This window comes from Bombus flavifrons, chromosome 8 (genome assembly GCF_040668555.2).
Source record: "Bombus flavifrons isolate JBK064 chromosome 8, iyBomFlav1_principal, whole genome shotgun sequence".
Lineage (NCBI taxonomy): Eukaryota > Metazoa > Arthropoda > Insecta > Hymenoptera > Apidae > Bombus > Bombus flavifrons.
The window spans coordinates 10,106,410-10,128,658 of NC_138449.1; the positions used below are offsets into that span (position 1 = coordinate 10,106,410).

At 40.1% G+C, this 22,249-nt stretch overlaps 1 protein-coding gene across 3 annotated transcripts in view; it reads left to right on the plus strand.

The window, feature by feature from the left end:
* The window catches only part of wb (wing blister), a 199,748-nt gene that overhangs the window by 133,328 nt on the left and 44,171 nt on the right, over window positions 1-22,249 (plus strand). The window contains exon 1 of one of the 3 annotated variants that reach the window (XM_069118414.1): window positions 11,919-17,743. The exons of the other annotated variants lie outside the window; for them this stretch is intronic. Coding sequence (XP_068974515.1) covers window positions 14,107-17,743 — 3,637 coding nt within the window. The 5' untranslated portion in view covers window positions 11,919-14,106. Of the gene's footprint in view, window positions 1-11,918; window positions 17,744-22,249 lie in introns of those variants that run through there. 3 annotated transcript variants of the gene reach the window in all.

The following is a 22,249-nucleotide window of genomic DNA, read 5'->3' on the forward strand; positions in this document are numbered from 1 at the left end:
TACGACGCTCATTCTACTGACACTTAGGCTCACCGTTTGAACTACATTAACTTTTCCATTTGTCTTGCTTCACACTTTTCTTGCCCTCACAACGTTTTATAACAATGTTAACAATATACAGATAGAATATGTAGTCTTTATTTTTGATACGCCAGTGTCAGATATTAGTTGTTGCTTTTCGTTAAAATAAATCATAATAATCAATAAATATCATTATATCAATAAATCAATAAATCGATAAATATTCTAACATACCGATATAACATATAACATATATATATATAACATAATAACATATTTCTAACATACCGATCGGTATTCTTATAATTTTCTAGAATTTTCAACCTGAATCTCAAGATGTCGCTTCAAAATAGAAAACGAAGTGCAATTTGAAAAACACTGTCGTCCTATGAGCGTGAAAATTGTGACCTTGGTCTATGTGTCGTACCAAGCTTTAAAATATATCACACTCAATTGTATCATTTATTAATTATTAAAGTAAATTATTAACGTTAAAGTATATGCATCATATATTTAGGAAAAATTATATTAATTTAATTATCAAAAACTTCATTCCAATGTGCTTGAATAGAGAACAGCATTAAAGAGAATAATTGCGTAGAGAAACAGCTCAGCGCAGAATTCAGCTATACCTAAGAGATTAAGAAAATATAAATATCGAAAAAGGAGACAGAAAGTAGAGTAAAAGAGTTTTATTCGTATTTTAATATTTTTCAAGTTGCATACTAATGTATTCGATTTTTAAATCTTATTCATTTTCCTTCTATTCTTTCAGGTGAGTATCCCTTTTGGTAACGTTGAAAATCTACATTGATCACACACGTGCACACGTTCACGAGCTTCTGAGTAAGTGTAATTTTTATTCTTTCTTATAATTTTAGTTTTTAAAGATAAAATTAACGAAATTGAAATTTAAAAATAGAAAATATGCTCCTTCGGAAGTTACTTGTGATCTTGGTGAAGTTCGTTAGTTTTCAATGGGGCGAACGGTTACAGTCATAGTAAGTAATAATAATTCTTCAGGTAGGCTGCAACTTTCTCCGAAGGATCTTTACAAGTCAAGTTATGCTCGTTTCAAAGCGTACGTAAATCAAGAAATTAGGATGCGTTTGACAGAGTTTCGTTGTGGCAAGCATTGAAAATATTAATCAGTGAAAAGAAAATGATGCAAAAATCGCGGCAAAATAAAAAATTACATAATAATTATAATTGAATAATTCGCGCATTCAAACTTGTTTTAAAATATCCAAAGTTCTGTATTCTACTTTTCTTTGATCCGAGAAAGAAAAAGCGGCAAAAATAAATATTTTGAGCAGAAGTAAACAATCAGTTGAACAAGTTTCACTTTCAGTTTCATATTACGCGTTATTACGTAACACTGCGTAATATAAATATGCATCTTAAAGAAACATAACGAACGAAGTTGTAACAGCGAATGAATTGAGTTTATGGGGCAAACGTTAGCCTAGTGATCTTGAAAGGGCTTCAGACACGGCCGACGAAGAGGAACAAGGCATTCTTTGATCGTATTCGCGTGGACATACGTCGAGACTAACGCACTTTTTCCACGTACAGACATACCTCTTCTCTTTTTTTTTTTTTTTTTTAAAGCAATCTGGTTTTAGTTGCAAGTTTGTTTCAAATTATCAATACTTTCTTTTACAATCTCTTTAATGAAAGCCGAAACATATCGAATCTTCTTTCGTTATTTATCGTAATTGTTACACCGAGCAATATTTTGCATCTCGAAGTCTGCGATAAAATATAAGGAGATGTACTTTATGGAAAAGAATCTTTTTTATCAGAAAACAATTTCAACCGCGTATTGCGAAATGTAATTTGTACGCTACAGTACGATAAGCTTGTACAATACCGGAAGATCGAACACGGAAACCATATCTGCCGGCACCGCCTCCTTATTAATGAAATCGTATGATCAACCAAGCCCAGCTTTGGTACGACCGGTACTTATACGATATAAAAATTAATTCCATCTTGTTAAACGACCCACGAAGTAGTCGAAGCTTCTGTCTTCTAGAGTGATATCGATGTACCTGCGTTTCACTCTTGCTCTTTCCTTTCTCTTACCCTCTGCTGCATCCTACGAGACGAAAACACCATCTGTGAATCCATATCGTCGCTGAAAGTAGTCGAATATTCATAGGATATTTTGGAATTGTTTCCACGAGACGCAAGCTGAATTCTTTCAATTTATCACTGTTACATAATATAACGTTTTATTTATAAAGTATAACAAAGTTCGTTTCTTCCTAGTGTCTTTTAGTTCCAGGATTTATCACAGAATATTTAGCTTACCTTTCATACATCGTTTTACATTGCTAATTAGCTTGCTATCTATCCATAGTAATTTTTTCAAAAGACGACCTTCATTTTTTCAAAAACGTAGTATTCCGAATCTACGTATTTCAATTTACTTAATATGTGCGAATCGATAAATGCATATACGTACATATGTGTATGCGCGAGTACCATTAAGATTTATGAATAATGAATATGCATAAATCTCAGCGGTATAGTAAACAGCGTTTGTACGAGTGGAAATCTACTCTATAGCAGTTTCATGCGTGACATATTCAAATGGAATCTTGCTTCTTCATCGCATACGTAAAATGTGTATTCTTGACTGACAATCGAGCGTTTTATCCGTTCAACGAAACTGTATGGCGATGTTTATAGAAAGCTCGTAAATTCACATATCAATCTTGATCGCCTGTCTTCGCTATTCTATTTTAACCCAATTACACCGACGATATTCCATCCCTCTGTCACAGCCACGTATCTCAAGACGAGACACCGCGACAACCGCAACGTAAATCCTCTGCCTTTACGACGACGGTCTTCAAAACCGTCATCGTTCGTGTTTTTTCACGCCGATGTCCCTAATGGTTCTCTCGGCGTCTAGCCATCAATGTCGTAGCCTCGTGATTCACGACTAGGCCCAGACAAGCAACGTAACGTCGCGGTCGCGTTGCCAAACACTCGAATGAGAAACACAGGCAGGTGATCTCATCGCGGAAGTACCAGCGAAGATTTTGTATTCCGAACCGTGTGGGCTCTATAAAACTAACCGTGCCCACGCGGCCTGTCCATTACGTGCGGCGTCGTTCACCGTCAGATACTCATCGTCACGTAGCCAGGCCACCTGTGCCACCATGAATATCCCATAAAATCGCCTTTTGCTTTTCTTTCGAGCTTGCCGCTCTGGGAGTGTCAGCCTTCGCAGTTTCTGATTCTCGGTTCGTGTTCTCGCGAAACAAAAGAAACCCAGGGACGTTTTGTCTTGAGATAGGTCTTGGAGAGTGGTAAGTAAGGCTGGGACCACACGACCGTTGCAACGACGTCCGTTGCTTGACACGCGTTGTGCAAACACGTTGCTTCCACGAACAACGCAGTTTCGATAATATGTGGATTTCTTTTCTCATCGATTTTCCTTCTACATTTATTTCCGATCAATTTATTCAGCGTATCTTTCCAATCTTTTTCATCGTGGCGAATAAGAGAAAAGCTCTCCGCCGTGGGCTAGCGAGCCTCGACGTCCTGCGACTGCTATGCCTAGTATTTTCTTCGTAGAATGGACCAACGTCAATTCAAAACTACGCGAATTTGACGTTTCAGGATCCAGAGAACGTGCCATAAACGTGACTATCCTGAACTCGTTCGTGGTATCTCCTCACACGAGCAAGAACAAGTTCGTGTGAACTACATAATACTTTGCAAGTTGCCCATGCGTGCAAGAAGCAATGGCAGTGAATTCAAAACACATAACGAACCGTTATGGAGCTTGGAAAAATCGAACGATCAGCGTGTCTCTGTCAGTTACATAGCTACGGTTCCACTATTTGGCGCGTAAAAATAAATGAGTTCGTTATCTTCTTCTTCCTCGAACAGTTCGTCAACTGCTTGAATTCGATATTGCTGCCCGATACATACGGCAGTGATTTCAGAAAGGCAGTTCGCATCGAATCGCCTTATACCGAAGAATATAAAGAATGAATATAACAATCGTAAATTTTGAATAGAAATGCACAATATGCGCGTGCAGTGGAAAGATATAAATGCGTGTACGTATTTCAGCTTTCATGGATTTCACCCTACGCGGTCAGTCGATGTCCCTAAACGCCGCGTAGTTTGAGGAAGCATCGTACGTATATATATCGCCGTATATCGGAGTCCATACACGAGCGACATGCATCACTGTCAACGCTATGTAACTTGTAACATGCGTAACTTTTTCCCAAACACATTTATGTTAAAACAGACGTTAGATTTCGTAGACGTACGTTCTGTATCGTATTAATTCGTGTAGCAAGCCACACGACATTTGTAGGACGCGCGTCACGCGCGCAAGCATTTGTATAGGATGTTCCTCCGACGATTTCGTTCGCAAACGTTTTCGGATTTCTTTATTGCCAATCATTGCTAATGCAAAACGCTTCCTGTACGTATCTTCTTTCGCGTATTTTGCATTTCGTAGACGATGTCACCCCGGTAGTTCTGTCTGTAAGAATCTTCGAATTTCTTTATTGTCAACTATTGTTACTACAAAAAGGCTTCTTTTTTGGAATATCCGTGTCAAGAAGATTATTTTGTTATTTATTATTTTTGAAGATTATTTTTGATTGATTATCGTACCCCGAAGTCAATTCATGTTTGAAAAAAATTGTTTTTATTGAGTGTTATAACGCGATAAAGAACGAAGTGGTAGATGGAAGGAGGAGGGTTGCATCCATCGCCGCCTCCAACAGTAAATAAAATATAGAAATATCAGTATTATCGCGTTCTGAAATATTTGTAAGTAATTATAGTAAATTTAATTATTTAAATTATAGTATCAGATAGAGATAGAGATACAGTAGAAGCTGTCGGTTATCCCAGCAGTAAATATTGTGGATATACATTTGCCTGGGAGACACAAGCCAGTACATTGTCTGTATTGTCAACGTATCATCGTCAGTTGATCTTTATGCTGTACACCAACATGTGAAAACATAAGCGTAGTCGGTTTTATCAATTCAGAGGAGACGCGGAACATTGCCCGATTACGCAATGGTGAAACCATAACTGAAAAGCGGTGTCTTGCGCGATTACTAAATCAACGATTTGTGACATTAAAAGACGAACGTGTAAAATTTCGAGGAGGAAGATATCTGCACAAGTGATATTCCCAAGTATTCTGAAGCACTCGCAGCATCACAGATAGTCATCGGATGGTACAAAGCACATCATCAACGAGATACTCCTGAGGAATTATTAATTTTAACAAAGATATGCAATCCAGCAGCTCGAGAAGATCGCACGAACAAAGATGATTCAAACATGTGTACGTAATACATGGAATATGTAGAAACATCAGAATTTTTCATGCAGAATGTAGTTAAATGTGAGTCGTTTGATTATCTAAAAAATTCGATTACGTTCGAACTGAATTATTTAATTCGGATAATCGGGATTCTACTATATTATGATATAAATTAGAAGAAAATTTTAAATCTCCAACGTTGTATTTATGTACTTTTACGTATCCCTTCTCCTTCAGGAAAGGCTCATGGATACGCCACTGGCTGTACATCCGTACAACTCTGTACGTACGTGCTATTATACTTTTACGTGCGTACGAAACAACGTCCGTTACAACGGGCGTCGTTGCGACGTTCGTGTGGCCGCAGCCTAAAGGTTCCTCTGGAGAACGTTCGCCGAGCGAACAGGTTCAGATTTCGGAAAAAATCCTTTCGATTTATGCTCATTGACGGCGACTGCCGGCTTCGTGAAACAGAATAGACGGAGAGGCGTGGTCGTGGGATTCACGATGCTTGCCGAGAAAACGGCTGATATTTATTAGGTAGCTGAGACCGATCGAACACTCTTGCGTCGATACTTGAACGATGTGTCGAGGATTTTTAAATTCTGATGTTTGTCGTACGCTCGATATGGTGCGAGGATTGCGAGATGGTGTTAGTGGTTTAGGATTATTCGATGAAAGATTCGTAGTCGAAATGATATTGCAAGAGAAAAATATTTCTCATTAAAAATATTTTTGATCAAAATATTTGAATCAAAAGTATCGCAATATTTTCTGTGACTTGTTGAATCGTAGACAGCGACAGTGTAGCTCTTTAAAAGTCTACGATAATACGAATGAAATTTTTGCATGTATACTATGAACTATCAATTAAGAACGACTTTGCACAATGCTGATTTGTTAAACAACAACCATAGAAGATAATGCGTTCAAGTTACTCGAGTATCTAGACAAATTTCCAACAAAGATTTTAATTATAAATATATCACAACTAAATTATTCAACCATTTAACATTTTCTCCACTGATCTGTCTCAACGACTGAAGAACTTGCAACTTTCTCCACCTCTTTATCTTACAATCGAAACTTTATAAATATCAAAAAATATGTAGTCGTTGTTTCAAATAAAATTGTATTTACGTATTTAGTAGTTTGAATGAAGGGTAAACTTGCTTTGAAGACTAGCGAACAGTATTCTCGTCTGTATCAATGGAGCTCAATGAATCACCAAGCCATTACGTACTCGCTCTCTCACTGGCGCGGCGGATAGGTGAGCGGCACAATGTAAATGCCAATTTTTCTCTTTTTTATGCTTGATTACAACAAGTGTTTGCTCACGCAATGTGCGAGGGCTTTAACCCGGAGAGTAGACGGCCACGTAGGCAGATGAAAGATGCGGTGCACGTTACACGAACGTCGTCCTCATCTAGGTGACGATTCATGAATCTCAGAATAAATCGCGCGAGAGTAATATGCGGCCACATAAACGCCACACTAAATTGTACGCTATAAATCGTTGTATTTAGCAAAAGCTGTTATAATAACATAGCCTGGAAGCATGCGTATCTATGCGTTAGAATGGTGTTCCCGATAAAAAGTAACTACGAGGATGGTGAATGGGTGTAGTCGAGAGTTAATCGGTGTAATAAAACTTAAGTTTAATCAGAGAAAATAATTAGACGGTGTGGTGTACGTATAATTTATAATTCAACGGACGAGTAACAAAATTTCTGTAAAAACTTTGCGCGTTGCAAATGTGATAGAAATTTTTGAAAGCTAGAAATTACTACGTTCGCTTTTGGAATTTATTTTTCTTTCGAAAATGATAAATGAAATTCTTAAGAGAAGTTGACTCGATTTAGGAGACAGCGATGCAGGAGACAAACGAAATATTTTTCATTTACTTGTGACCAGAATAAAACCACCTGTTTGACAGGTGGATGCGTGTGCAATGACCGTCGTTTCTCCGTTACCGTGAATGATACAAAGCGATCAGTCTCTCGTTAATTGAATGCAACGATGCTCGCCGTGTTGCGTTGGCTGCACAAATGCACAGTGGGTGTTTCATTGTGAGAGCTTTATGAACTTATCTCAGGTGGTCCATGACATGGTCAAGGAAACTGCAAGGTGCTGGATGCATGGATACTGAAAGAATACGGGAAGAGACTTGATTGGATAATTAATGAACCGTGCGAGCTTGGTCGCTGGAGGGAGCGTGTTTATTGGTTCGTTACGAGTACATCGTTGACAAGCGTAATAGCCACTTTATCTGCGAAAACTGGACGTTCTTCCATGGTATTAACTCGATTACCGTGTACAAAGCGTTCACAAAAGATACCTGTACACTGTTATTAAAAAGCTAGGGGCAACTCTTTGCGTCAAATTAAAATTTCTTCAGGCGCAAATCTCCGAGCACCTCTCAGTTTCTCGAATACATTAAACTTCTTGCAAACGTAAAATCTCGTTCTATTGAGTTTCTAATACAATAGGATAGAATTTCCATGCAAATTCGTATTTTTATAAAGCTTCATGTTTCATCACTTGAATATTATAACAAGTACTATACTTTCGATATCTTGTATATTTTTGCAATTTAAAGTTTCTCAAAAATGCATAGAAATCTACGGTGTGGTTATAATAGATTGTTTAAAACGACGCAGATTTTTATCTGTTTTATCTGCGCTTTGTCATAAGGTAGCAGAAAGTGTATATAGTAAAGAGACACGTAATTTGATCGAAAAAAAAAGAAAAAGCGGTGTTGATCTTCGCATTTGCTCTATATCTTTGTTTTAAGAAAGAAAATTTATTGCGATGTGGGATTATATCCTTCTTAATAAAGATTGCTATGATGTGTATTTTTCTACTGCCAAAATAGGTGAATTATCCAGAACAGTTTCACGTGTCTCCAGATTTTCAGCACAAATAAGATATACTTCTCACAATTGGACCAAGTAAAATAGCTTTAAAGCTTCATTAGGAGAAATTAAATAGTTTCGAATCGTATCGAATTTAGTTTCCATGTTCTAAGATACTTGGTACAGTGGAACACGTTTGTACTCGTGAAACATCGTTGGATAATGAATAATCACACTGACAAGAATTCTTACGCAAAGTGAACTGCACGTAATAATGGTCGGCTACGTGAACGCAAGTCTCAAAGAAGGTAAGTCCATTGTCGGTAGAGTGGCTCAAACGAAATAAATCGGGCGGTTTGAATACGATAGGGAACGGGGCCGTAAGTTACAGTGAATTAAACCATTCTTCATATCGTGACATATTTTACATCCTGCTATCATAACGTCGGTTAATCATTGCTCAGCCAGGTGTAATTTATTGTTACGCTGGCAAAAATGCGAACGCCATAACGGTACGGGTGTATTTTTCCTTTGTAAAGTATGGTTCCGAGTACCGCCTAACTATGCTAATTTCAATCGTAACTCACATACGGTACAATTACGAATGTATTCATTCATAAAATTGATTCAGTGTTAACAACAGAGGAATATGGAAGGCAGATAAAGTGATGTATGCGTTGGTGCCTTATCTTTACTTCCTCTTCGCTCTGCCTTTTACTTCTTTCGTGTCAAACCGATTCCGCATGTTCGGCATCACAAACGTCGAATATTTGTCACTTGAAGATATCTGCATTTAGACACCGTGTATATTGGCCAATTTTTATTATTGAACGAATTTCAGGAGCAGGATTCACCGACGAATAATGCAACTTTAAATGAATTTTACCCGTTCCATTTTATTTTACCTTCGATCGTTCTTTCATCTACCCAACTTTATCTACTCTTTATCGATCATTTTTATTTACGGAGAAGTATTAACCTACTTATACCGAAAATCCATTAGTTTAGCAGATATCTTAACTTCAGTTCGTCGAATTCAAACGCTTCGCATCTTTCCTTCTCTTTTACTCATTAAACTTGACAAATGGAAGTTGAAGTATCTGATAAACCGATGGTCTTTCGATACAAATAGGCTAATAGCTTCTCCCCGGGGAGAATATCCAGCTGAATGGACCAATCTTACAAAAACAATACGGTGCTATTTAAAAAGATGCTTTCAGCATCTGAAAAAGTCAGATTCAGTATCTCGAAACGTACAAAGCATTGAAAGATCAAGTTATCCGATATTCGTCCGATCAGGCACGTCGAATACGATCAATTCAAACGTCTTTTGACAAAGTTTTTCCTACTGACTCGTCCCGTATATCTAAACTCATGAAGTTATAATCATCTAGAGCGAACAATTTTGGCTATGATCATGGCTATTGAATCTTCGCATCTTCAACGCTCAAGGTCTCCTTAAAATCTTTCGCGATCCCGTTCGCTAATGATGGCATGGTTAAAGAACAAAAGAGAAAAAACAGATGTCTAGTCCGACGCGCAATCAACACTCGATAAAGGTTTATCGCAGCGAACGCGAAGCGCGTGTATTTTTTCGTCTATGTTAAACGGCTGATGGAACTGTTGCGAGCCGTGTCGCATTCCAGCCGGTTCCTCAGCAGCTCAGCTGAAATTCTCGGCAGCCTAGATGCCGGAAGCGAAATCCGAGCGGTACGCTCGTGAGCGCGTAATTAACGGGAGTTCCTGAACAGCGAGAGAATACGTAGTATGTAAGTGCTGGCGGTCGATATCTCGCGACCTCTCTCGGTCGACCGCCATCGGATCCGCGCTCAACATCGCACAGTCATACAGGAGCGAAAAGAAGAACCGAGTCTTACGAAACGAGATCCTGGCAACCGCATTCGTAATGCACCGAGCATTAAAGGCAGTTTATAAATATGCAACGAATGTACACACGTGTACCTGAGCGAGAAAAAACGATCGATCAATATTTATGCGAACACGCGGTCGCGTTTGGGCATCGAGCGGGTTAATTCGAATGTCATCGGAAGATGAAAAAAAAAGTCCTTTTTCAGATGCGGTCCTTATTATAATTCTTAATTTACGATCGTTACTTAAATATAATTAGGATTCTGATGATGATTCGAATCCACACGGGATGATTCTAACAATTAGGTTAAACGATAAAAAAAAGTACGTAAGTGATCCAATATAGTTTAGTGAGGGTCATAGAATACTCAACACTTTGCGAGATATTTTACTTTTTCACAAATTTTTAAGAAAGTATTTAATTTCATTATTGAACGTTTTAACGATTGCATCTTAGCACATCTCGGTGATTGTTTAAATACGAGTATCGGGCAACTAAACGATATTTTAGGAACAGGCAAGAAACGTTTAAAGAATACTTGGAAAGTAACGGCGAAACTATAAGATTAACTATGATGTTCTCCGTAGAATTCTACTAGAATTCTTTTTTCCAACGGAGAAAGTTAAAAGAGCGATACCAGTTAGTTTGAAATGTTTTACCTTCTTGCAAGCATTAGAAAACGTATTTATCTTTGCACTAGTGCGAAATACATCATCTTCTTATCTAACAGCTAAACAATCGATAACAAGGCACCGCAGTGCTCGGTTCGACCTACTTTTCTAATATCAACACTGAACGTTTTAAACGGGAAGCTTACTCAGTGGCTACGTGCCTTTACTGACTGAAATAATTCTTTTTTTTTACGTAGCTTGAGAAACTAATTGCGATTTTATAAACTTTATTCGGTATTTATATATTGTACGATCTCAGTGTTGCGATAATTTACGAAATAATGCGATTACTTTACGATTTATAGAGTTACACCGCTTACAGATATTATAGTACATTCCACGATTAAGAAAAAAGATTTTTCTAACAAAAGAGGAATAGCGTTAGGATTGTTAGCTGTGACATTTTCTAATTCTTTTTTCAACACTATACACATCCACAAGAAAATACACGAACTTCTAACAATAATACACGTACTGACTATTTTTGCAATTTGCTAAAATCTCTCGAAATAGAAAGTGTGCACATACTTGCATTACTCCACACACGCATATCAATGAAGATAAACCAGATATCACACTGCAAAGTCTATTCTTCCTCATCGTTCGTCTCGTGCAATTGCTCTCATTGAATGAATTTATCAATAACGTTATCGAAACTTCGAAAGCAGCACGCGTCTTATCGATTACCAGAAATATCTTAACGTTTTATTATCACGTTCCATTATTACATATATCTAAACGTGCCAAAGATACTGTTCTCGAAATTTATTCCCTTAAAGTCTGTTACCATTTTCATCGTTTGTTCCTCGTAAGGAGGAAACATTTTGCCAGGAAAAATCCAAATTTACTTCGCTTCGTATCCTTCTCTTCCTGGTCGCAATGAAAAAGCCGCGGCGCCTGGATCGGACCACGAGACGTATTGTTTACGCGCGCGTGGCGTAACCCTAAGGAGTGCGCAGAGCTTTTAAAGCAGGAAGGGGGCGAGGAAAAACGGGAGCATCGGATCCCACGACAGATCCTCTCCGATCCAGAGAGACAAGCAAGTCGCGTATACACCCACGTGCGCCGGTCGACGAGGTACGGAGGAGAGATTCGGGTTTCCCGCATGAAGGAGGAGGACGCGAGCCGCGAGACGAAGAAGAAGAGGAAGAGAGGAGAGGGCAAAGGCGGCTAATGGTAATGGTAGCAAGTCAGTGTCTCTCGGGCCGCCGTCGAAGCCGGTACATATTCACCTCGTCGTGGTCCACGTATGCACTCGGTCGCTTTTTCCTCGCGGTTTCGCGATATTTCGAAAGAGGGTCTCGATCGATCGTGTCCTCTCTCCGCTTGGAAGCGTTCACCTTTCGAAGAGGAACCGGCGGTCTCGTCGATCGACCGAGGACGGGTTCTTCGATCGAGTAGCTCTTTTTCTCTTCCGGTCAGCGAGCTCTCCCTTTCGCGATCTCTCCCCGTTGGAACCTTTCGATCCGACCTTTGGCGCCGTGGCTCTTCTCGCCCCTATGAATCTTTCATCGGCGCTCCCTGGCTGAAAGTGTCGACGGCCCTGTGAGTCGAAATCCTCGCCGATTTTTACGCGTAACAAGAGCGTCTCTCGTGGACACCGCTGGAGATCGCACGACGGCCCCCGAGGGAATGCGCGCAAGAAACGGCCACCGCTTGGAACGAGATTTCGTAGATCCGCGCAACCTCCTTTCTTGGTTGCCGTAAAAAAAAAAAAAAAAAGAAAAGAAAAGAAAGAAACTAGCATGATTTATGAGTCGCGTCAATCGCCGCGGCTGATCCACGCCGCCAACTAACACGCGGCCGTCGCTCGTTCTTCGAATCGAATATTGGACCGATGGTTGCCATCTTCGCGCTATCTGTGCTCTGACGAACGAGGAATCGGCCAAGAGACTCGATAAGTGATTACAAAGTCGAAATGAACCTGTTCTCGTGGTACGGTTGAGGATCAAACGCACTGTTACCTTCGAGGTTCCGTTGCCAGGTAGCGTTATTAGAAACTGATATTCCGATAGTATCCAGTTAGATGGTAACAAGTTGAGTGATATATTTGATTGAAACGAGAGGTGATCAAATCAGAATTATTTAACGAATGTAAAAGCTTGTTGAAGAGTGTCACGGGGTTCCATTATTAAAGACTCTTGCAACGAGCAAGTGAATAAACTTAAACGTGGTCGAGAAGTCGAAGCTACTTCGTAGAGATAAGTCTATGAATAATTTGCAATAAGTTAGAACGATAAATAATAGTTGAAGAACGTCGTGAACGATAGTTACGGAAAACCCAGTGCCTCAATAGTATTTCTTCTCGCAATAAATCAGTGAACGAACATAGTGATAAATTCAAGTTAATGATTGTTAAACTATTCTCAAAGCAAACCTATTTGATAAAAGATCTCGAAACAACTGGACTTCGAAGACAACGCAGACAACGATCGCAGAGTTACATTTGTCCTTCGAATCGTCGTCGCAAGTGCAATTACGAGACAAACCTGCCTGTTGAAGAAATTATTATTATTATCAGTGACTCGGGTTAGGCCAGGATTTTGCTTCGCGACGACGCAATATACGAAGTCAAACGCTGGTCGTAAATCTGAAATCGTCCTCACGAGCCTAATTAAAAACGAACTTGTCCATTGAAGAACGTCTCGAATTACCATGATCGAAGACACGTGTCTCAACAGTGATTTCTTTGCAACGATTCGATGAATGCACTCAGGTTATCGTTATCGCGTTAGTTATATTTACTTCTTAAACCGTCCTTGCAAGTCCGGCTTATTTACGAAAAAATTCAAACGATTCGCGATCGACGAAATAATCAACGAACAATAATCGCAAACTTAAATCTATTTTTAAATCACCCTCGTAATTTTCAAAGGAAAATCCGCTTACCGTAGAACATCTCGAGTTAACGATATCAAGAGCGAATTAATATCTCAACAGTGTTCGCGTTCGCCACGAATTAACGAACAAATCGAGACGGTGATCTCACAACTCCATCGAAATCGCGTCAATCGCTACCGAAATATTCGCGCTCCTTGCAACGAGCCAGCGTGCAAACTCGAGCGTTAATTGCAAAATAAAAAATCACTAGAATCGTCGTTACAACTTCTATCCAAAAAATCACCAAACTATCAGAAACTGTCAAAATATCGCAATACCATCGAGAGAGAAATATCAGCAAGATCAATTGCACCAGCCGAAATCGCGTCGAAAGAGAAGATCCATCGTGCGTTCAACAAGCGCACCCTTGTTCTCCAGTCCGTTTATCAAGGTCGACATTCTCGAAGCCGATCCATTGCTCGGAGATGACAGCGTGATGATAGAGGCGCGGAGGAACGTGCCGGTGCTTCCTGTGAGCATGGGGTAGAAATGTACCCCGGAAGGTCAGCGTGGACCCGGGGCGTCCTGGCCCTCGGAGTAGGGGCCCTGTTTCTGCTGGCATGGCGGATCGACACGGCCGGCGACGCGTTGTCTACGTCCACGCCGATCGATTCGGACAGGAACTATTTCAGCGTGGCTGTCGCGTCGTCCCGATCGAGCAGTCGGCGCGACATCCACGGGAAAAAAGAGGAACGGCCGAGCGACGGGCCGGGAATCGAGGGGCAGGATCGACAGGCTTCCAGCCAGGATTATTCAGCGACCGACCAAGAAACGCGGACCCCGACCGACGTCCATCGGAATGCCGAACCTGACGGGAAACACGAGGCCAGCTATTCGGAGGAGATCTCGCTTCCGTGGTCGGATCTTCGAAGAAACGAACGTCCGAAGAGTTATTTGCGCGGAACGTCGCGTCCGACGAGAGATTTCGCGACAACCGATGGAGGATCGACGAGTCGTACGGCGACGAGCTTCGCGGAATCGTCGGATTTCGTGGGAAGCGACGCGTCGGAAAGTTACACGGTCGATAAGTCGCCTGTAAGAAATTTGGAGAGCGGCGATGGAAAGAACGAGGTAGACGGAGAAGCTACGAGTTTTTCGATCGCGAGTTCACTCGCACCGCGGAATGTGGTGAAAAACGACGGTGACGCTGATAGGAAATCCAAGAGTCACGTGGTGGAACCGAGCAGAGGTACAGAGGACGAAGGTAATTCTAGATCAGCGGCTTATTCTATCGAGAAGCCGCTTCCGTCGTCCAACTTCGACAAAAATGATCTCGTAGAAAACGCAGAAGGCAATCGCGTGTCGATAGATGGTTTAACAAGAAGCTCGTTTCTATGGTGGAATGTTGAAAGGAATGATAAAAATGACGGTGGATCGAAGAGTTATTTGGTTGAAGGGTTACATCCGTCGTGGAGTTTCGTGAGAAATGATCGGAGAAACGACGATCGAAAGTCGGTAAGTTATTCGGTGCCAAGTTCCTTTCCAATATGGGATGTGAAAAGGAATGACGGCGAATCAAAGAATTACGCGGTGGACAGCTCGCTTCCGTCGTGGAGCCTAGAGAAAAAATATGGGATAAAAGATGAACACGATGGTGGTTTAACAAGTTACGCGGTGGAAAAGTCATTTCCGCTATTGGCTTCTGAAAGAAGCGATTACATCGGCAATGAGAATAATGGCGCGTTGACGAGTTATTTGGATGAATCTCTTTCGTTGCAGAATCTGAAGAAAAACACGGGAAACGAAGATAATTACGGATTGATGTATTTCGCGGGAAATCCTATGGTTTCTGTAGAAAATGAAGATAATTACGAATCTATAAGCGATCCGTGGAACAGCGCAATTTCATCGCGGGATTTAAAAGAAGAAACCGATAACGCGTACGATAAAGGTAATGGAAAATCAATTAATCGCGGTGTAAAAGTGTCATTAACTCGCGAGGGAAACGATCGTTCGTACAACGATTATACATCGACAGGCTATTCTCGTGAAAATTCACTTCTTCCATCGGATTCTAAAAAGATCGATCTGATAGAAAATAAGCGTGGACCGGTGTACGGCTCAATTACGAGGAAAAGCGAAAATTATTGGAATGAAAACTCCCTTCGGTTATCGAATGCTGGAAAGATCGAGCTCATAGAAAATAACCGCAGACCAAGGAAGATCTCAATTACAAAGAGGGGCGATCTCGCGTCGTTGAAAGATCCAAAGAGACGAACGAACGATAATGATGAGGCGAATTATACGATGTTTAGGAGCGAGGAAGCTGGAAACACGAGAGAGCAGGATGAGACTCGGTTTTCGAAGGATGACGAAGAGACCCGCGACGCGTTCAATGGCTCGGCTGTCGGTGAAAGGAGCGACGTTAAAGAGAATTTGTCGCACCGAGTGAATGGGCAATCGATGAATGAAGTCGGGAAGAGTTTGGGGCGAAGTTACTACTCGGACGCGGGCAACAGCCTTTCGCTAACCTTGCACGGGCAACGCGGTGAAAACGACGACGAAATCCATGGTCTGGCAAAAATGGAAAGTACTGCTATCTCCACGCGATATTCGCACTCCCTGCAGAGCGAATTAAATCACGAATTTACCTCCGTAAGCGACATCGAAAGCCGGACGCAACGAAAACTTCTTTCGTACGATGTATCGTCTTCGGCGTCTAAATCGAACGAGAAAAAAGAAATTCTCTGGAATATAAATAACGAAGATCCTCGTCATCGAAATGACCGATCAATCTCGACGGAATCTCGATTCGACCGGAGGGTCGAAAGGAAGCTAAACGTCGGATTCTCGGACGAGCTCGTCGGTGATTTCCATAATTCCGACCAGCTATCCGGCTTTGAAGAGGCAGACAGGGAAGAAGAATATAAACGAGACGAGGAATCGATCTCGGGATCGGCCGATTCCTCCCGAGCCAAGCCGCCTGTTCTCGCTGGAATGCAGAAGGACCGTGTGCTTTTTTTTCGCGAGAATCACGGGCCGACTCGATCTTCCGCAAAGACGTCCGAGACGCTCGGAAGCCGTAAAGGTCGAACAGTGGAACGGAATCGCGAGAACATCCTTGAAAGAGGAACGCGCGAGACGAGATCTCGCGATCGATCGCCTCCGGCCACCGATCCTTCCGTGGATTTTCGTGAGATGGACGCCGCGCAAGGTTACGCCGAGACACTCGCCGGATACGAAATAACGGATCGCCGAGATCGCCACGATGCGAACGTTCGTGAAGCCGGTCCTGTTTCCTCTCCGCTTCGAGGAAGCGGCCAGTTGTTTGACGAACAGATAACGATGGTCCCTCCGGTGACCGATAAGTCGAGCGCGGTGCAAGAATCGACCCGCGAAAAGACTTTCGGTAAATTGAATTTACGCGATGGCTTCGCGGATATACGAAAGAATGGAAGGAGATTGGAGTCGGCGGACGGGATGTTGTTTGATACGAATGAAGTGCAACAGTTGGCAGGCGAACAGGTAGATAGAAATATTCTAAGCGGAAAATTCTCCGGTCCGAGCGAAATGCCATGGTTCGAGGGTAAAAACGTATCCGAACGATTAAATTCGCACGGCGACTCGTGGAATGATCGAAGATTCCAAGTGGATTCGAGAGATGGAAGATCGTCTAGTTTCTTAGAACCAAGAAAATCCGAGAAGGATGAAACGTCGCAGAAATTTTCAAACGTTCGAGGACTTGCAACTAGATCGCCAGATACGAAATCGTCGGATTCTACGGTTACGATACAAAATCTTGGAAAGGAAGACAAATCCGAAGAATTGAATTTGCTTAATGAGCTTTCGAACGATGAAAAATTTGGCACGAAAGTCGCGTCGAAAGATCAACAATTATCTTCATCGTTCTTTCGGAAGGATGATTTGCACCGTGAGAAACAGTCGATTATTCGTCGAAGGAGATATACGAATTACTATTCGCCGCAGTCCGCCACCCCCATGGCATACGTGCACATTCAACCGGCGTATCCGGTACCAACGGCACCAGCTGCGAACCGGAAGTGCGTACAGTGTATGTTTGTTTACAAACCGTGTTCTTCGCCACCTAGACCTCCGCCATTTAAGAATGCTTTTCCAACGAATAAATATCAGGATTTGGCTCTAAACTGGCATGGACTCAAATACGGTGAGTAACAGAAGGTTAAACGTGAAATTTTTATTACTTTTTCATCCAGCTAATCATCTAGTCAATTATATGTAGAAATATATTTGCGAGGGAAGAACAAATTTTGTGCGTATTATTGCAATGGAATTGAAATATTACTACAAATGAAGCAGTCGTGTCAAAAATGTTATCAGTGTTAATTATATAGATGATAGAGCGTGTTGCATCGAGGTAGGAATCTCCTGAGAACGTTGATTTCATCTGTTTCTTCATTTACTCAAGGCATTGAAAGGAAAGGATTTACGGTGTTTGAATGGAGTACGCGTGTAGAATCTTCTCTTGGAAAAAACGAATATGTTTGGAAGAAATAGGGAAAAGGATTGGTGAACGTCAAAACGATTCTGTGGTTATGAAGATAGGAGTTGTTAGGAAAAATTGTGAAATAGAAATAAAAGTTTGAGTGGAAACGTTTCTCATTGAACGTACAGGTGGAGAATACAGTTGCGTGCAATTAAACTAAATGTCAGATTTGTAATAAACTTGCAGCTAACATGTAACAGATAATTAAATTCTAGAATTCCTTTTCTAGGGTGTGAAGTTTTCTAAAGTCTCTAGTGTACATTCTCCTTTTAAACTTTCCATTTCGTATGATATCCATGTCGCAGATAATAAAAATCTTGCAGGATAGTGAACTAAAATTCCAAGTTGTTCCTTGTAGCTTTTATCGCGGATAATACTGAGTGCATAATAATTAACATGAAACGTTAAACGTCATGCTCTATCTAAATGCACGTCTAAAACAACATTCTAATAACAAAGTTACGTAATCCTCCAATGTTCGTCCGAATTATTTATTTATTTATTAGGCACATGGTACAGCAGGAGACAATAAATATAGAAGTTACAACGTTGCAAAAGTTAAGTTACGAGTACAACAGAACAGGAATAGATAAATAGATAGAAAAAGATATTGCATTAACGATTGTTTGAGCGTTAACTATCGTAAACGCCGAACGTCTAAACCTGTGAAAGGAGATACAGAAGAAATCAACTCGATCAGACATTACATTAGCATAGCACATATCCTGGTAATCGTGTCGCTGTTTCTAATATCGTTCACGAAGAATTCAACCCGGAAAGCCATAGTATTACGCAAAGAACGCGAACATGCATTAAAATTTACAACCTGAGGAAGTCGAGGGCAATCAACGAGATTATTTATAACCTTGAATTAAAAAAAAGAATATCGGCTATCTTGTTCCTGTTCTCCAACGTGATCGTAATATTCAATTTATGAAGTATGGGATCATTATAAAATTATGGTCGCGGCTGTATACCGAACAACCAAATGCACGTGAGATAAAGCACAAGAATTCATGCTGTATTTTTTTCACAATTTTCGTCCGCTTAGATCGATCGTGAAATACCATACGACACTAGCATATTCCAAATGGGATAAAATCGAAGAGTTGTAGACGATTCTAAAGGCAGCAGGATTTTTAAAATGCAAATAAAATCTGATTAAAACACAAAAACGTATTATTATATATCAGTTATTTTTAAAATTTGTATAATTGCGGCGTTCGCCGCTAATGGTCTAAGAAAGATGCATTATACGAAAATACAGTGCTAAATCATATCAGGCGGGCTAATCGTCTCTCTTTTCCTCGCAGAAAGAAACCAGAAGAAAATGCACGTGACTTTACAGCGGAAGTCTGCTTGTACCGCGCTCGACCAACGAACCTTAATTACGCTTTTTCCGTACGTTCACGGGGGTCGCAAAATTCGTTGAACGTATAAAACGTCGCTAGAGCATATCCCCTGGCGTTGATTGCAATTTATTGCTGCACCAGGTTCATTCCTAGAAAAACCGCGCCGACGAAACATTGCTCGGTTAATGAGCCGCGTTCGAGGCTCCTCAAGTTCGCCGCGAGGGTCGAAGGTCGAATCTCCGATCGACCTAACACGAGCGGCCGTGCCTTCACTCGACTTCCGTTTTCTCGGTCGAAGGAACCCTGAAGTACGGTTCGTTTCGCTAGGTTTGCATTTCTACGTCTTCCGATTACTATGTTTTTCAGACTTTCTTTTTATCATTCATTCCGCTTAACTTTGTTACCGATCTTCTTTTGTACAATCGCACGAAAACTTCTGTAACTTTTCAATGTCTCTGATAAAAGTAGGAATCCAACTGTAACTTTTCATCATATAGTTGAACATTATCTTTCGTTTTATCCAGCTATCAAATAATTTTTGTGGGATCCTAAGGGATTTCCAAATTTTGAAAGAATCTTGCTAGAATTTTCAAAGGATTTTAAAAACCTTCTATATGATTTCTATGCAATTTTAACGAAGCATTCGTTGTCAAAATTAATAAAAAAAAGTAGTGGAGAACTTTCGACACGTTTGTATCTTACTTAGTACATCCTGATACGATTTTGACTATAAACTTGTCCGTTGAAAAATATATAAGCTATATGCTTGAGACAGAACTTGTTTATTGGTTCTTATCGTTGGCATTTCAGTACCCTGAAGAGGTACGGTAACGATTACACCGTGGGGTAGAGGAAACGAACGAGAGGAGGAAAAACGTAAATGGAAAGAAAAGTTCCACGCAAAGGTATTTGCGTAGGCACGTACCATTGAAGAACGACGAAGGAACTAAAAATATCGGCATATCAACGTGTCGGCAGATGTACGTGTGCATTCGCACGCAGAAAAGTGCGTGATGTCTGAGCAAAAGTGTGTTCAAGTAGAGATGGGATCGAGAGAATCGCAAGCGCTTAATAAAATACATTATCCGAATAATTCCACAAGTCATTGTACCGCTTGCAAACAATTCGAGAAACATACTTTTTGCACTGATGATATCGAAGGATGAGAGAATAGAGAGCAATCGTATTATTAATTTGTAGATAAGATATCAACTAACGAATGAGAATAAAAATAAAATGAAATATTTTTCTGTGTAACGCTAAGAAATGATGGATTTCACTCTGTCACTATCTTTCTCAAAATCATTTTTCTTTCTCCTTTCGTTCAAATTTTTATAGTATAAGCCATCTCGTCGGTTTCATAGCAGAGTGACACACTTTACCCTTTATATTTATTGAGTTATCTGTTCTCAATTGGTATGGATTTGGTAAAAAATAGTGAAACCGTTCGATAAGAAGTTTATTGTATCGCAGACCTAGATCATCTAATTAGAACACCGATGCACATAAAAATCGAGGCTTGTTTGATCTGTAGGGACAGCAATTATATACGAACTTAATTAAACATTTATATTATACGAACATAACAATACATGAGTATAATTAATAATTTAAAAAATCTAAAAGGTAAAATAAATTAAAGTTAAACAAACCAAACAATTGTTGTAAGGTTTCAATTCGTATAATTATTGTTCTCGTTTGAGTAAATCAAACGTAGCAGTCGGAACAGATATTCCGATCTGAGTAAGAGTTAATTCAATTTTTAATATAAAAGAAACTCACGTTTCTATTATTCCAACATCTTTGTCTCCGTATTACTTCAGTTACGGCAGGTTCTACTGTATTTCGAAATACTTCCCAGTTTTTCCAAATTACATAGCTGGTTTTTTACCAACCACCATTGCTGTTATTTAAAATACTTTCACGCTACTGCTATACGACTAGTTTTTTGCTCGCATAGCACGAACTCCGGCATGGATTCCCATTAATTACGTCACGAATGCGGTTAATGACCGGTATCAATCACAAGAACGTACAACATAATCGAATTGAACACGATTCTTTGCGATCGTTGGTAGAAATGCACGGTCCTGGTGGCCTCGGTGAGGATCTTGTTCGCCGTCTTTTAATTAACGCCATTCCCATCAGCTAATATTAATTGAGTTTTTTTATTTAGTATATATAACGTTCCATCAATTATTACGAAATAAATTTTTTGCTAGTTATACGGATTGCAAGTAATACTCAGCAATTTTATTGTAGTATTGGACGAACATTAGATTCATTTACTTGATTATGCAATTTTCAGATGCTTCTTAGTAATTGATATTGAATTTTATACGATAGAATATAATGGCCGTAAACATTTTCAAACGCATATTTGATTTATCAGATTGGACTAAAAGCTTTTTTGTTTCTTCCAATTAAAATGTCCATTTAAGTTTATCAGGTTCTTTTCTCTTAAGAAAAATAATTTTCTTACGTGTTTCCTGATCTTCTTTGATTTTATGAAATCTTAAAACAATTCTCATTACATACAGAACCTACTATATCACATTCTTTTCGATATTTTTTTAGATCAATCATAAAGTCGAGATTATTATTTCTGAAACGTTATATGACATTTTTCACATACTACTACCTCGTTGTATACAAAAATTGTCAAATCGTAATATTATGCTTCAATGAATTTGGAAGACATTGCGAATGCTTCCTCGACATACTTATAATTTTTAGCCTAACTTCTTCCTTAACAAACATTCAAGACCTCGTTCTTATGTCTTGAAATTTATGAATCGACACAATATCAGCCGCA